The sequence below is a fragment of the Cydia fagiglandana genome, chromosome 11 (genome assembly GCF_963556715.1).
Source record: "Cydia fagiglandana chromosome 11, ilCydFagi1.1, whole genome shotgun sequence".
NCBI classification, from domain to species: domain Eukaryota; kingdom Metazoa; phylum Arthropoda; class Insecta; order Lepidoptera; family Tortricidae; genus Cydia; species Cydia fagiglandana.
Window position 1 is genome coordinate 17,371,868 of NC_085942.1, and position 16,351 is coordinate 17,388,218.

A 16,351-nucleotide genomic window follows, 5' to 3' on the forward strand; every position below is an offset into this window, starting at 1 on the left:
ACGGCAACATATTTTTGAGGTGAGGCGCCGTAACGTGCTTCCCACTGCAATTGGGCGGATGCCTCCATCCTTTTTCTTTACAGCCGTACAGAATGGCGACGATATCCGGACACACTCTCCCGGAGAGCATCAAATTCACCAGAGCAGTTAACTCCTCCACCAGTGTTTCACCTGCATCACCCGCAAGAGGACTCGTTAAATCTTTCAAATGTTGCGGTGTGATGCCGTCCAAGCCCCCTGCGGAACCAGCAGGAAAAGAGAGCACCGCCTGCCGAATAGCAGCTTTAGAAACCTGCAAAGGTTGGCTTGAGGTTGGCTGGTTGAGTGGCAACGAGGACGACGAAGTGGTGGGGTGTTTCTCCCGTAGAGCACTGAGCACGGCTGGTGTGTATGTCGCCAGAGTATCGTTAGAAAAGAGCAATCTAGTCGCCCCCTTTAAATCTCCATCGGATAATTTATTTTCAATAAATTTACATTTGAATTTCGGATTAGTGGATGGCGAACGAGAGATTTGGTCCACTGCGTTTGCGTTATTGGCGGAAGAAGAAGTGGGATAGGCTGGATGAGCCACATTATCTTTAATTATAGTGGTTAAGCTACGGTTAGATTTAGTTCGTGGAATGTGGAAACGTTTATATGAAAATGTTAGAAGATCCTCCCACGCCGCAAAGTTGTTCTGTGATACCACTCTGGCCACACAGTCCGCTAGACTTCGCGCTGCAGTAGCTCGTGCCCCTTTTGGGATCCTTTTTGTGATCTTAATGCTGGACTTAAAGGTAGCTAAAATTTGGGCCAGCGATGCGGGGGTTGGGCCAACATTTGCGCTGCTGTTAACCGTCACATTCCGAGTTGTTGCCGGACCAGAAGATTGATCAATGCGCGGGCTGTGCGCACGAACACAGTGGATATTAAGGCCTCTTTGGCCTTTATAACGCTTGTGATCAGCGCATATTGGACACTCCAGCAGCGGGACCTGAGGCGAGGCGTCTGGATTAGTCATTTTAACAATAATTTAAAAATTCAAGTCAAAAAAAAAAAAAAAAACTTCACAAAGAACAGTTAAACACAAAAATTCAGTACAAAATAACCGCATACATGTACTTAAATGTTATAGAAAAGCGTCAACTTAATTAAAATAGTGTAAATTTTACAACACAGCTCATTAAAAACCCAAAGTTAAAATATCAGATTGAATTTTTACAAATGAATATAAAATTACATTACATTACCTAATAAAGAGAAAATAAATAAATAAAACCTATTTATCAATAAATTACAGTCAGTTCTAGTAAATCTTAAAATTCATAAAGAGCATTGAAAAATAAAAAATACAATTTTATAATACTTTTTAGTTTGAACAATTAAATAAAACAATCATGTCAAATAAATCAAAATTATAAATTATGGATTCAAAAAAACAAAAATCAACAAAAAGGATGCTTGAAGTTGACGCGCTATGCTACTCGTAGGAAACAGCATGCCGGCGCCCTCTCTTGACAGCTTACACGTACCAACCCACGTAACACGTTTGGTGCCATCACATTCGTTCAAGCAGTGGCTCCGTCGACGACAACAACTTCAACCAATTCAAACATTCGTACAGTCCTTAAATAAATACAAAAAGTTCGTCGTTGCTGGGGATCGAACTTGGGACGCTGATTCTCTATGTTGCCAAAAGGAACAACGAATGCCACTAGACCAAACGGCTCAATGTAAGTACTGCGAATTTAAGAGTCTTATTACTACAGACTAAAGACGTTGCCCGTTTGGTCACGGTCTAAGTTTGTAATCACCCTCGAAAATAAAAAAATAAAAAAGATAAAACAAAATAGCACTAAACACTTCAACCGATAAATTGTAACTCTATTCCTTCGTATACCACAGCACCACTTAATCCTCCAGTACAGTACTCCTGGTGTTGATTTTAGTGTAAATAAAAAAATCTCCGCGTTATATTCCTGTGCACTTCTTCTGCCTCCGTAACACTCTGGATTTATTTAAGTTTTTTTTTTACTCATATGCACATTTTCACTGCGAGATAACAATGTCACCAAGTAATCAAACACTCTTCTTTAAATTTAACTCGTTTTTTAGCGATAAGGCAGCAGTTTTCCATTTTTAACCACGAAAATAACTCTGAGCTGATGTGTTTACGTTGACAGCAGCGCCATCTCTCACATATAAGTACCTATTAAGATATCGCCCTCATAACTACAGAGCTACAGACGTAGGTATAACTATAGATACAATGCAATGCAATATAGATGCAAGTTGCGGTTGAAAATTTCGAAAAGAAAAAAAGATGACTTTCGCAATTTTGGAAACATACGGCACATCAGTAAGTGTATACGTCATAATTTCATAGAAGTTTGACGTTTAAAATGACACTTGCACTGCGTGGGCTATCAAAATCGCTGCAGACTTTTCACGATCTAACCTTATAAGTCCTTTTGAGCCCCCTGTAAATCAATGATCTTCTTCCTCGCGTTATCCCGGCATTTCGCCACGGCTCATAAGAGCTTGGGGTCCGCTTGACAACTAATCCCATGATTTGACGTAGGCACTAGTTTTTACGAAGAGGGTAAACTAGGCCTTATTGGGATTAGTCCGGTTTCCTCACGATATTTTCCTTCACCGAAAAGCGACTGGTAAATATCAAATGATACTTCGTACATAAGTTCCGAAAAACTCATTGGTACGAGCCGGGGTTTGAACCCGCGCGACCTCTAGATTGCAAGTCGCACGCTCTCACCGCTAGGCCACCAGCGCTTTTTTGCCCTGTAAATCAATGATGCTTCTGATTAATTAGCATTTTAATTCATTCGCTCGCGGTAAATATTCGTTGTATACGAATTACTTCCCTGTCTGTTTATCGCTGCTCCACTTTACCAAAATACATCTTGAAATTGAAAAATTGGCTGCTGAAACTCACTCCGCATCCATCGGATGTTGAAAAATGTAACGGTTATCTTATTAATACGGAATCATTCATATGTACAGACACATATATGTTTAGGTAGACCACGCTCATCATACTAGGTACATATGTGTCGCTTAACTTCAAAATCGGGTAAATCCATTCGACCCTCTCAGCAAATATCTACCCTATTACCTTTTCTTAGTACCAAGATCGCATAATCTGACAGATGGATTTACCCGAGTTTGAAGTTAAGCGACTCATATAAAGCCGGGTACTCACTAGCGAGCTGTAACCGAACATGCGTGATACAGTAACGAGGTTCTAGTGTGTACGCATGTTACAGTTTCGGCTCGCGACGTCGCCGGAACGCTTTCACCGAGCGTACTCATTTTGCGAGCTGTAACTGCAACCGAACAGATACAGTACGAGGTTCTAGTGTGTACGCATGTTACAGTTTATGCTCGCGACGTCGCCGGAACGCTTTCACCGAACGTACTCATTTTGCGAGCCGTAACTGTAACCAAACAGATACAGTAACGAGGTTCTAGTGTGTACGCATGTTACAGTTTCAGCTCGCGACGTCGCAGGAACGCTTTCACCAATCGTACTCATTTTGCGAGCTGTAACTGTAACCAAACAGATACAGTAACGAGGTTCTAGTGTGTACGCATGTTACAGTTTCAGCTCGCGACGTCGCAGGAACGCTTTCACCAAGCGTACTCATTTTGCGAGCTGTAACTGTAACCAAACAGATACAGTAACGAGGTTCTAGTGTGTACGAGAAGGCCACTGACAAACCGGATCTATCCGCAGTTTTGGTTTGTAACTCCACGATGTCGGACGAGTATTTCTCGCTTGTGCAGAATACATACTAGATGCCTACTCGAAGATCATAAACGGCCACGAAGATATGGGATTCATAGAATGTATCGGGAAAGTAGTTCCATAGAACTACATAGTACACTATTTTCCCTGTAAGCGTCTATCAGCAAAATACATTTATCCTCTGACCATTCACTCATGACGAAGAAATACTATAGCTGGTTCGCAGCGGCTAGCAACAACTGATTTTGACGTCCACGAGCGCAGTGCAAGCGTCCTTTGGTTCGCGGCAAAACCGACAACCGTCGGATAACTGCGAGCCGCTCGTGTAGCGTTCGTTGCAGGCTCGCGAGCCACGTACACACTATGTTTTTGGCAACAGAGATGAGTACGTTGTAAACGTCGACTCGCTGCGAGCCGCTCGCGTACCGCTCGCAGCAGGTTTGCGAACCACGTACACACTATGTTTTTTGGTTACAGTACATACAACGGTTACAGTTACAGCTCGCTAATGAGTACCTGGCTTAATATAGGTTAAGTTTCATGGTTTTATTGCTGAGCGCTATATTTTTTTTTTTACTAATAATGAAGTTTAATAAAAAGTAGATATTGACGGTAGATACATAAGTATTAAATATCGATTATGTAGGTACGAAATACTTAGACATAATTCAAGAATAAACCTTTCATATGTAAATATTTAATATTATACAAGGCCATCGGTGGACGGGCAGCATCAGCGTCCCTCAAATTCGGTGTGTTCGACTGCGATCGCCAACCCGCCTGCCAAGCGTGGCGATTATGGCATTCACCCCCCATCAAGGGGGAGGCCTATGTTCAGCAGTGGACGTCTTATGGCTGAGATGATGATGATGATGTAAATATTTGAAGTAATTCAAAGGTGTGTTTGAAATTGCAATTCCAGAGCTAACATACGAGTAGCGTGCTTGCGTGTCTGAATTCAAAATTTTAGAATTTCAGAATCAATAAGAAAAGTAAATAGAATAGGCATTGTCATTTCCTATTGGTTAATGATCTTGGGTAAAACTTCTATTTGGCTGCGGTTAATACTATTGACACCAAGTGTGTGAAGAATAGTCAAGCTGGGTTCATTAAAATCGTGGTACGCGCGAAGTCTATCTATATGTCTGTGGCAATATGTCCTAGATTTGAAACCCGTCTATTTCAGTCCGTGACGGTATTTTTCTGTTTGTTTGGTCTGGAAACTCTGGGATGTATCTCGGAGGGTTAGTTTTAGACGAATTAACCTAAATACATTTAAATTGCAAAAACTTTGATCGGTAATGTAAACTTTTGCGAGTGTTGCAAACATTGGGAAATAAGTTAAAAGTATTTATGTATAATTCCAGTTTCAACGGTAGACTCTATCAATATAATATGTGTAGGAAGGTATTCATATGAGGAAATAAGGAGCTTGTAAATTGTTGCAAGTTTTTTGAGATACTCTGGAACAATTTGAGTTCAACATAAGATTTTTAACAGTTAGGTATAGTTAAACTATTATTAAAATTAAACTAGTATAAATGAAATAAATTAAAACTAATAAATAAAACTTACCCACCTATCTTAGGTCCCCAAGATTTGTCCCCTTCGGAAGGGTGTCAAGGGTGCAGGGTGCAGCCCATACCTAAGACTGGCTACATTCCCACGCTGAATAGGTATGCCTATTCTTTGACCTAGGATTGAGCCAGCCTTAGTGACACAGGTACTACATATTTAATGCCTAAGAGTGACATTCCATTTCCAACTGCAGCTGCAATACTGTTCATTTTACTATGGAAACGCGTCGCTGTCATTGTCAATTTCCATAGAAAATGAACAGTATTGCAGCTGCAGTTGGAAATGGAATGTCACTCTAAGTCTATAGACCAACCGCATAAATGAGTCCTCGCCTGCTTCCATTATTATATACATTTTTACTTTTTGTTTGGAATTTGTCGATAAACAATTGTACGCACCTAATCTGGGCTACCGGGCTCTGAAGGCCTACTTACTAACATCGAACGAACATCGAATATCGCAATTATATTATCTGCCTCTCTATCCAATACACAAGAGCGATAGAGGGCGGTATATAACACATACGTTTTTGTCACGTACTACTTAATATAATCTTTATTGTTTTTGCCCAATAAGTTACACTAAATTGGCCTACTAACACGAAATACCTAAGATACAAGTATTATATACTTAGTTTAGGTATTGATGTAAAATATGTTCGAGCCAGATACAAATATTGCTTGCATAGAAGATTTTATATTTAATGTTAAGTAAACATCATTGTTTACTTTTTAAAAAACATATTTGTATATTTACATTAGTTAAGTTCTATTTAAGTGTATTATGAATGTTATAATTTTGGATAATGTTAAAGAAATAAATATTATTCTTATTACTTATTCTTATAATGATTTTCGATGTAAGACTTCGCCCTCGATGGTTGCAGGCCTGTGCACACCGACTTGCGTGTGCGTGACGTGCACGTGCGCGTACGTTAAAATGTTGAAGCCGCACACGCACACGTCACGCAAGCGGTGTGCCGTCTCTCATAAGGATCCGTATATTACAACGCCGCACGCGCACGTCACACACACGCAGCCAGTGTCCTGTGCACAAGTTTATACGCTTAACAAAGACGAACCGAAGTACTTACTATAAAGCAACAAACAGGTTAACACCACACTAACTCACATGCGAATATAACCAAGTAGTACTAAACAATCCAGGAACGACATCAAAGACCTGAACTAATAAGAGAGTTATGTTAAACCGTTAAAACGAAACGGGTTAATTGTTATGCATCTGCATAAGGAAGTGTGAAAATATAAACACAATAAACCAATGTATTTTGAGAATACCCTACAACATTTCCAACTCCTATATTTTCCCATATTTTGTATTGATAGTTAATATGTTAGATCATTGTTGAACAAACACGCGTAATAATAATTCCTTTTGGTACCTGAAAGTTTCCCTTATAAACTACATATTAGTCAAAGTGGCTAGTTAACTACCTATGTTATCCATAACCCATAACTAAATTAACCAAGGTGGCATTTTGTCTCACCAAACCAAAGAGTAGGTACTTCGCAAATTAGGTATGCGAAGCAGGGATGTTGCGGATGCAGATTTGTTGATGCGGATATTTAAAGCGTCACATCTGCGGATGCGGATGTCAAGATTTGGTACTTAAAAAACGTGCAAATATTACATTTTTAGCATTTTTTATTTTAAAAAAAACGAAACGTTTAGTATTTGAGCAAGAATATAGGTGCGTTTTTGTTAATAAACAGTAAATTGGCCGACTTTTCGTGATCTAGGCGATTTCTTATACATATATAATGACGAAATTACCTAGCACTTACGCCGCCGGCGCCTGTTACCGACTTGGTCGACATCCGCATCATGCGGATGCTCCGCATCGATTTTATGCGGATGCGGATGTTGAAATTAAATAATGCGGATGTTCCGCGGATGCGAATATTCGCAACATCCCTGATGCGAAGTTACGAAACAAATATCGGAAAGCGGGCTCCAAAACAGGCTGAAGTGCAATAAAATTTCGAAATACGTATCTACGTATATGTGTGTTACTTATTGGACTTGCCGAGGTTGGGGAAAAATTCATGTACACACTGGATGTATTGACAGGGCCGTGGCTAATACAGTTGAATTTAATAGGGCAGCCGAGCCGTAATTACAGGTAGGGCGCAATATCTAATATTAATCAAATTCGATGGTATTTCTTAAGGTAGGGCATTGCCCCATAAAGCCCCCCTAGCTTAGGGTTGCCATAAGTGTGGGGGTTCAGACCGGGACATTTAAAGAAAACCGGTCAAGTGCGAGTCGGACTCGCCTTCCAAGGGTTCCGTACATTACACAATTTTCAACAATGTATATTTTGATGTGAAACGTGAGTGAAATGTTTAAAAAAGACCCGTAAGGGACGATCAAAAACTAAGTAATAAGTCCGACGCACGCTTGACTGCATATTTCTAATAGGTTTTTCTGTTATCTATAGGTAAGGAACTATCTTGTATTTTTTTTTAATTTTAGTAGTTTCGGAGATAAAGAGGGGAAGTGGTAATTTTTTTGTCTATTTACTTAAATTACTTCTAAACTATTAATCTTAAAATTATTAATAAAATATATTTGAGATTCCCACAGCTCTATCACTTGATATATAACACCATATAGTTTGCAAAACTTTGTTTATTAACTGTCTCATTTACCCCCCAAGAAGTGCCCCCTATGTTTAAAATTCATTTTATTTACGTTACATGTCCGTCTTCGGGTTATAGATTGACATAATATATGTGTACCAAATTTCAACTTAACTGTCACAAACAATGTAGGTACCTAAATGAAAACGCGAGCGAAGCGAGCGCGAAATTTTTTCGAATTAATAGTAGGTAGATTTTTAGGATTTCGTACTTCAAAAGGAAAAAAGCGGAGCCCATATAGGATCACTTTGTTGACCGTCCGGCCGTCTGTCTGTCTCAATGCCCCCTACTAAATAACTATGCTTTATAAACCGGGACAATTAGCTTATAGGCCGGGACACCGGGACATCATGCTTCAAACCAGGACATGTCCCGGCGTACCGGGACGTATGGCAACCCTACCCTAGCTACGACCCTGGTAAAGGATAACAGGATAACTTATCGTAGCAATACTCATTACTCATGCATCACAACAAGATGAGATTTGCATTCAGAATTCATGTATGTACCCCTTCTCTGCATTACAAATCGATCGAGCCAGACAAAATGCAGTGTGACTGCGCTGCGTATCAATGGAGCGAATATTTTCTGTCATTCTTTTTCGTCTTTCTGTCACTCATTCGTTTAAGTTGTGGGTGTTGATTCCGATCGCCACTAAGTGACAACACAACTCAAAAGGAGGATCGAGAGGAGGAGGGGTTGAGCAAGACTTTAGCAGAGATTGGTACTTAAAAGTGCACATAATTGTTAAACTTAAAAGTGCAATTTAGAAAATGTATAATAAGTATTATAATATCGAACCTAAGTATAAGTCAGTAGTAATAATAACCAATACTATGAAATTGTTAACCACCAGTTAGCAATTGTGAATGATGGCATGATATAGATAACAAGGTAATATGCCGAAATAATTAAAATTAACGGCAATAAAACAGTTATGGAATGTGAATAAAACGTTGTCCAAAGCATGACGCAGAGGGTTTGAACACAGTTATGAGAAATCGGATATGGGAGACGTTATTGTACAGGGTGTCCCAGAAATCGACGTCAAGCCGTAAACGGATGATAGACCAAGTCATAACAGTTATCATAAATTTACAGGGTGTGGATTTTTTTGTGAATTTTTAAATGGACCATAATTTTTAAAGAACATGAGTTGGATTTTTTTTTGTATTTTTATGATAACTGTTATGACTTGGTCTATCATCCGTTTACGGCTTGACGTCGAATTCTGGGACAGCCTGTATATATAATGTTTTCTTGTAATTTAAAATATGCTCTTGTTTGTCATTGTAAAATTTCGAAAACCCATAGCTATTGTCTTTTTTTATATTTCCGAAAACGAAAATTCTCATTACTTTAAGCCAACCCGTTATATAACATCTGTACTATGGTATGCAAATAAAGATCTCTTATCTCTTAATTGGGAGGACTAGAAAAACTGGTTGGTAGGAAGCTAATATTGCCCACCAGTGGAACAGCCTGCTAAAAAGAAAAAAAAAACCGAAGTGATCCCATAAGTGTTCCGTGAACAAAGTTGTGTACGGAACACTAAAAAATACCTACGTCGATAGCGTGAGGATGAACTGGGTACCTACTCATCAAGGTACTCATGTCTGGACGTCCTGTGATGGTATTGTTCGTCCGAAGAGGAATTAATTCATGCAATGTCTGTGCAGTGTCTTGGCGTCAGGTATCTTTGAAATTACCTTCGAATTCCCGTAGCAATCGCTCTCGTCCAATATCTCGATGGCGACCTGGCTTTCAGTCACGATGCCGCAGTAAATACGTTATCAGACGCGTTACACAGTCACGATGATAGTTTATCGTTCGTCGCATCGTTACTGGCCTATATCCGCGAACATCGAAGTTCGCAAATTGGGGGCATTTTTCTCTGTCACTAATTACGCCTTCATTGGAGTAAAAGAGAAAGATCCCCGCAATTTGCGAATTTCGGTTTTCGCGGTAACCCCTCTGCAAACCAAAGAGTGCTAACTCAAAGCATTCAAAACCTTGACTAAATGATAACACGGACGAACAATTTCACCGTCGGATTTTTTTTATTGTCTCGTTTCAACTTTGCCAAGATTTGGTTTGTGTATTTTATCAAATAACAGAAATACATCATCTGTGAAAATTTCAACTGCCTAGCTATCACGGTTCATCAGATACAGCCTGGTGACAGACGGACCGTCGGACAGCGGCGTCTTAGTAATAGGATCCCGTTTTTACCCTTTGGGTACGGAACCCTAAAAACAACCTAATGTTAAGTCTTAATTGTCATTGTAATTTATTAGCATTTTAATATTATTTTTATTTTTATATTTATTTATTTAATAAAAATACAGCATCATAGCGCAAAACTCAACAATGAGTTTGAATGAGGGGTCATCAGTCTCTAGTTATTAACTTAATAACCACTTAATAACTTATCATCATCATCATCATCATCAGCCTACTCTCGTCCACTGCTGGACATAGGCCTCTCCTATTGCACGCCATTGAGCACGATTTGCGGCAACTCTGATCCAGCTCTTGCCAGCCGCCTTGCGAAGGTCATCGCTCCATCTAGTCTGAGGGCGTCCTACGCTACGCTTTCCGATGCGCGGTCTCCACTCGAGAACTCGTCTACCCCAACGGTTATCGGTTCTACGGCTAATATGACCGGCCCACTGCCACTTCAGCTTGCTAATCCGGTGGGCTATGTCGACGACTTTAGTTCTCTGACGGATGACTTCATTTCGAATACGATCCCTCAGAGAGACTCCGAGCATAGCCCTTTCCATAGCTCGCTGAGCGACTTTGAATTTATGAACCAGTCCTACCGTGAGTGTCCACGTTTCGGCTCCGTATGTCATCACGGGCAGGACGCACTGATTGAAGACTTTTGTCTTCAGACTCTGTGGGATTGACGACGTGAAGACTCGACGCAGCTTCCCATATGCTGCCCAGCCCAGCTGTATCCTTCTATTCGACTCTTTCTCGAAGTTGTTCCGTCCTAACTGCAGTATTTGCCCGAGGTAGACGTATTCCTGAACAACCTCGAGAACAGCCCCTTGTACTGCAATAGGTCCCGGAGCAACACGTTCGTTGAACATAACTTTCGTTTTGTCCAAATTCATCCGGAGACCTATGCGTTGAGAAGAATCAGCTAGACCGGTCAGCATATGCTCTAAATCCTGCAACGTCTCAGCCATTATAACGATGTCGTCGGCAAATCGCAAGTGTGAGATGTATTCGCCATTAATGTTAATACCATGTTCCTTCCAGTCGAGCGTTTTAAACATATCCTCCAAAGCATTTGTGAACAATTTGGGGGATATCACATCCCCTTGTCTCACACCACGATGCATGGGGATAGGCTTAGTCTGCTGGTTTTGGACTTGGACGGCCATGGTAGCTGCGTTGTACAGACATCTCAACACTTGGATATATCGCCAGTCGACTTGGCATCGCTGCAGGGAATCCAGAACAGCCCAGATTTCAATGGAGTCAAAGGCTTTCTCATAGTCCACAAATGCTAAGCACAGGGGCCGATTATACTCTTCAGTCTTCTGTATGATCTGCCGCACTGTGAAGATGTGGTCTATGGTGCCGTATCCTCCTCGAAATCCGGCCTGCTCCGGTGGCTGAAATTCGTCGAGTCTTCGTGCTAGGCGGTTCGTGATGACCCTCGAAAACAGCTTGTAGATGTGGCTTAGGAGCGAAATAGGTCGGTAGTTCTTCAATAGGGACTTATTTCCCTTTTTGAAGAACAGCACGACAACACTCCTACTCCACACCTCTGGAGTTCTCCCATCGAAGAGAACGGCGTTAAAGATGTTCTGGAGCTCCTTCAGTGCAGGTTTGCCTCCCGCTTTCAGAAGCTCAGTTGTGACGCCGTCCTCGCCTGGGGCTCTTCCATTTTTAAGCTGTCTGAGGGCCATCTCGATTTCGTCAGTGCTGATTTCTGGCAAGTCTTCGGTAAAGTGGCGGATTAATGTGGCTCTCGAATCCTCATTTTCGGAATCTGGTTGAGATGCATGCGAAGCGTATAGCTGGCCATAGAAGGATTCGATTTCAGAGAGAATCCCCGACCGGGACGATACAACAGCCCCACCGGTTGTGGTCAGCTTCGTCAGGTGGCTTCTTCCAAGGGACTGGACAAAAACTTTTGACCCCCGATTCTGCTCAATCGCTTGCTCAATGAAGCGTGTATTGGCGCACCGGAGGTCACGTCGTACTAGTTTGCCAATCCTCTTGTTTAGAGCCCGTCGCTGTGACGAAGTGGCAGGTGGGTCTTCCCGTCGTACCTTCATAACCCTGAGGGTTTCCTCCGAAAGCTTCGACCTCCCGGCTTTACGCTGTACTTCGCAAAATCTCGTACCTTCATCCCTGAGGATTCCAACCACATTTTTGAGGGTCTGGTTTATATCAACGGCATTTGTGCTTTCCACGGCAGCGAATCGGTTCTCCAGGTTTGACTGGAATGCTTCAGATCCTACCATGGTTTGGAGCAGGCTAGGTCGGAGCCTGGACTTCATCAAACGGACACGTTCGAGCTTATAATTGATATTCAGAGAGCCTCTAACAAGTCGGTGATCACTACCGGTGTTAAACCTAATAATAATAATAACTTATAGTATGTATCTAAAATTTAAAATAAGTCACGGAAGATATTTTATTTTAATCTCACCTACCGGAAACAAGATAGACATTAAAACCTAAAGTCTACATAATCTCAGCTCTATGTATTCCAAAACCGCGGTATTTTCGTTCACGCTTCATAATGCACTTAAGATCTAAGAAATATGCTTTAATGTAACACTTAGTTGCTAACCACTTCATACAGTTTATTCATGAATATGAGAGCTAAATTTATGTTTTGTACCAACATACTATATTTAAAGATCATATATCGTTCGTCATAAAAGTTTACGGCTTGGCATGCCACGGTTTGATCCTTACATTTTAAAAATAACATTGGGGTAAAAGCAAATGTTCGCTTCTTCTACAGCTAGAGGCAATATCACCTTAATGTTTTTGGTTTCATATATTTATTTGTATATATTTTTCATATTTGGTGAGCTTCGCAAATATTTAAAATTTTTGATTTCAAATATTTCAATTATATTCGAGGCGTAAAGACATGATAGAAAATTAATTTAATTAATTATATGAGTCTCAACTGGGCTACACTATTTGAATAAAATTCGTTATTAACTTTGAAAATCTAGATACCTAATGAAAACTGCACATACTTGCAAAAAAAGAAGACTATAACAACACTCTTTACGCGTTAGAAATTTTTCACTACGGACAACGGAGGGAATATGGAGTAATTGACAAGGTCTGGAACTTTAGGATGGTTTAGTACCTACCTATATTTTGATGCTACACTAAACTTTTTAACACCAACAGGAAATTATCACATGCAGGATAAGCGATTTCAAAGCAAAAAAAATCAAACTTACAAAAAAAAATTCTTAAAAATCCTTCACTCCTGTCACGTCACTCCCAACATATTTAATATAAAAATACCGCGTCGAATCGTAAAAATCGGTATCGATAATTCGGGATACGAACGCGCGCGCGCCGCGCCGCGCGCCCGCCATTGACGCATTCGGACTAATTCGGTGCAACACTATTCCGCGATTCTGTAAACACCACGAGCGGCCAGCGAGCGTTGAACCAGCGGCCAAACCGCGCCCCTACGGTTATCGTCTCCGATATCACTGAACGTGGGAGGTGTGATGGCTCAACTTTAACTGGTCGTTCCTCCCGCTCTAACCTGAAAGCTCTACACTGTAACGCCTTTACATAAAGGTGGGTATCCGCTAACAATGTTTTGTTTGAAATTGGTACGCCATAATCCGTTTTGGGAGCACCGTGAGTCAGCGATGAGGAAATGCGTGCATGGTATAATTTCGGAGCGGCTTGAATAGTTCTGTAAATCTGGCAAAAATGTTTATGGGCGGGAGGAATTTCTAGCCGCGATAAATTTATACAGCAGTTAAGATATCATTCCATAAATTTCAGGCGTTTTAAGAATCTTCGAGAAGTAGATTTGAAGACTGCGGACTGAAACACTTTTCAGAAATAGATGATACATTAATTTCAGTGCCTGCTGTCCAAAAGTAGTATCAAAGATAACGTACCTACGAACAAATAAAAGTCCCGAAGATCAGTTGTTTCTAAACGTCACTGTCCCAAAACGTTCAATATGTTATCCATCGAACAGCGCTGTAGAGCACTAGGTCGTTTGATTACCTTGACTAATTCATCATAACTTTTTAAAATGATTTGTCTCAACTGGTAAAAAATTGAATATCTAATATATCTAATAGAAATATAAAATCCAAAATGTTTCATTCAAATATTTATTGCTTAATAAAATAAAAATTACATAGTTTTGACACTTAGCGTTCCAAAAGGCCTCGTAAACCTCGACAAGCTTCTCTGCGATGTTAAGGGCAACCCCACTCTAGCGTCTTTTGAGCGTCAGCGTCTAGTCAGCGCTATGGAATACGGCGTCGCTACGCAGTTGCGTCGACGTTGCGTCGAGCAGCAGCCATAGTTGACAAGACGTCGGGAGACGCTAGGTAGGGTGGCTCTAAGTCGTCGCGTCAGAGACAACTGGTGTATACAATGCTGGTGGTGGCATATCCTTCAGCGTAGCCCCTTTTCCATAAAAGCGGATATAACCGACGCTTTCTTTATACAAGAGCCTACGCTCCCTTGCCATTACCGTTGCTATCTCATCAAATGGGATACCAATATCTAAAAAGGTACCTGGAGGCTCCTCGGTCCGTTCGACTTTGTACAGAGCCCACTTGCTGATCTTATACCACTCGTTCTGAGAAATCAGAAAGTTGTGGATCGTTTCGGTATCGTCTGTGCAAGAAGGTATAAGAACTGCAGATTTTAGTCTTCTTGGGATGTCCCTTTGGCGTTTAATTACTAGTTTAGTGCCCGGGATTGGTGAGTTTATAGTGGCTAAAGCGTTCTGTACCCATTCCACGTCTTTCATTCCCTCGCAGCGTAACTTGAGCACACCTTCGCTATAGCCTGGTGGTCCCGAGAACGAAGGCCAGTACGTGTCTTCGGTCTGAACGCGCTCAGCGAGCTTCAAAATACAGCTTTCGAGAGCATTCTTAATATGCTCCGCTTGCTCTACTGTCAATGCAGTAAAGGGATTTGTCATTACCGCGAACAAGGTGGCCAAACGCTTGGCTCTGTTTTTTTGTCTGCTGAGTAACTCTGTTTCCGTGAGAATGCGTTTTGCATTCTCACCCTCGCCAGCGTCCATATTTAATGTCGTCGCTTCTGCAGAAACCACTCTCTTCTCTCCTCTCTTTCTTTCTGGTTCTGGGTTTTGGGATCTGTGTTCATCCATATTTTGTTTTCTTGATAATTCACCTCTCGAGCTTCCCACCCTCCACGGAGCCCGCACCTTTGGGGATGTCGCATTGACACCAGGACTACCCAAGAGGTATAGATGTGTTGAGTTGGGACTCATGCGCGACATCGGGAGCTGCAGACGCATGGCTGGGGAAAACGATCCGATTTTCCCCGGGGGTTCCACACGCCCTTGCCCCGTCAGCATGGCAGAGCCCCGGTGTTACCTACACCCTCCCCACATCTCGCCTGCGGACCGTATCACCTCATCCATACGGGACGCGTGTCCATTGGGCGTTTTTACACTTATGCCGTGGTCATAGAGAAATATAGTAAGACAAGAGTGCTCACTCCATACATCAGTTTTGGTACCAAAAAGATTAGTGTTTTCATAGTGGACATCTAATATCGAGTAGCGGAATTATCAGTACTTTAAGTAGTAGTACTGTCAAGTGGCAATAGATGTAGCACCAACCGGAAAGTCTTATGTCGTTGAGCATTAGACTACTCGATGCTAGATGTCGACTATGAAAATACTAATCTTATTGGTACCAAAACTGAGGTCGTCTACGTCCACGATAAAGTATAAAACCCCCCATTTCCCTGCAGTGGCTAGCTACAGGGCAACCGTTTCGCTTGAAATCCGGACCGAAAAGGGCATATTGCCTCGCGGGGGTAACTGACCCCGACCCCCGGTCGACTCGGCCCCCAGGCCTCCTTCATCCCCGCTGACGGCGCTCGACTGCGCAGGACTAACGCAGGTAGGCGAGTCTAGTCTGCTGGAGTCGCCTACACCTTCAGCAGAACCGGGAGACATTGCGCTGGTCCAATATTACAGGGTTCTATGTTTCACTTTAATCGAACTGAAATTTGAACATTGTCACAGTGACATTAAGTCGAATTTCAACTATCTTGATAATGTAACATAGAACCCTGTAATATTGGGCCAGCGATTAGTCAACTTATAGTCTAACAAAAAGAGTAGAAA

The 16,351-nt window shown here is 41.5% G+C and overlaps 1 protein-coding gene across 1 annotated transcript; it reads right to left on the reverse strand.

Annotated features, from left to right (window-relative positions):
* Positions 1–14,350: 14,350 nt before the first annotated feature.
* On the reverse strand, positions 14,351–16,197 carry LOC134669114 (uncharacterized). The gene has a single exon (XM_063526649.1). It carries the CDS (start codon positions 15,569–15,571, stop codon positions 14,579–14,581), a length of 993 nt encoding a protein of 330 aa, XP_063382719.1. The 5' UTR covers positions 15,572–16,197; the 3' UTR covers positions 14,351–14,578.
* Positions 16,198–16,351: the final 154 nt, after the last annotated feature.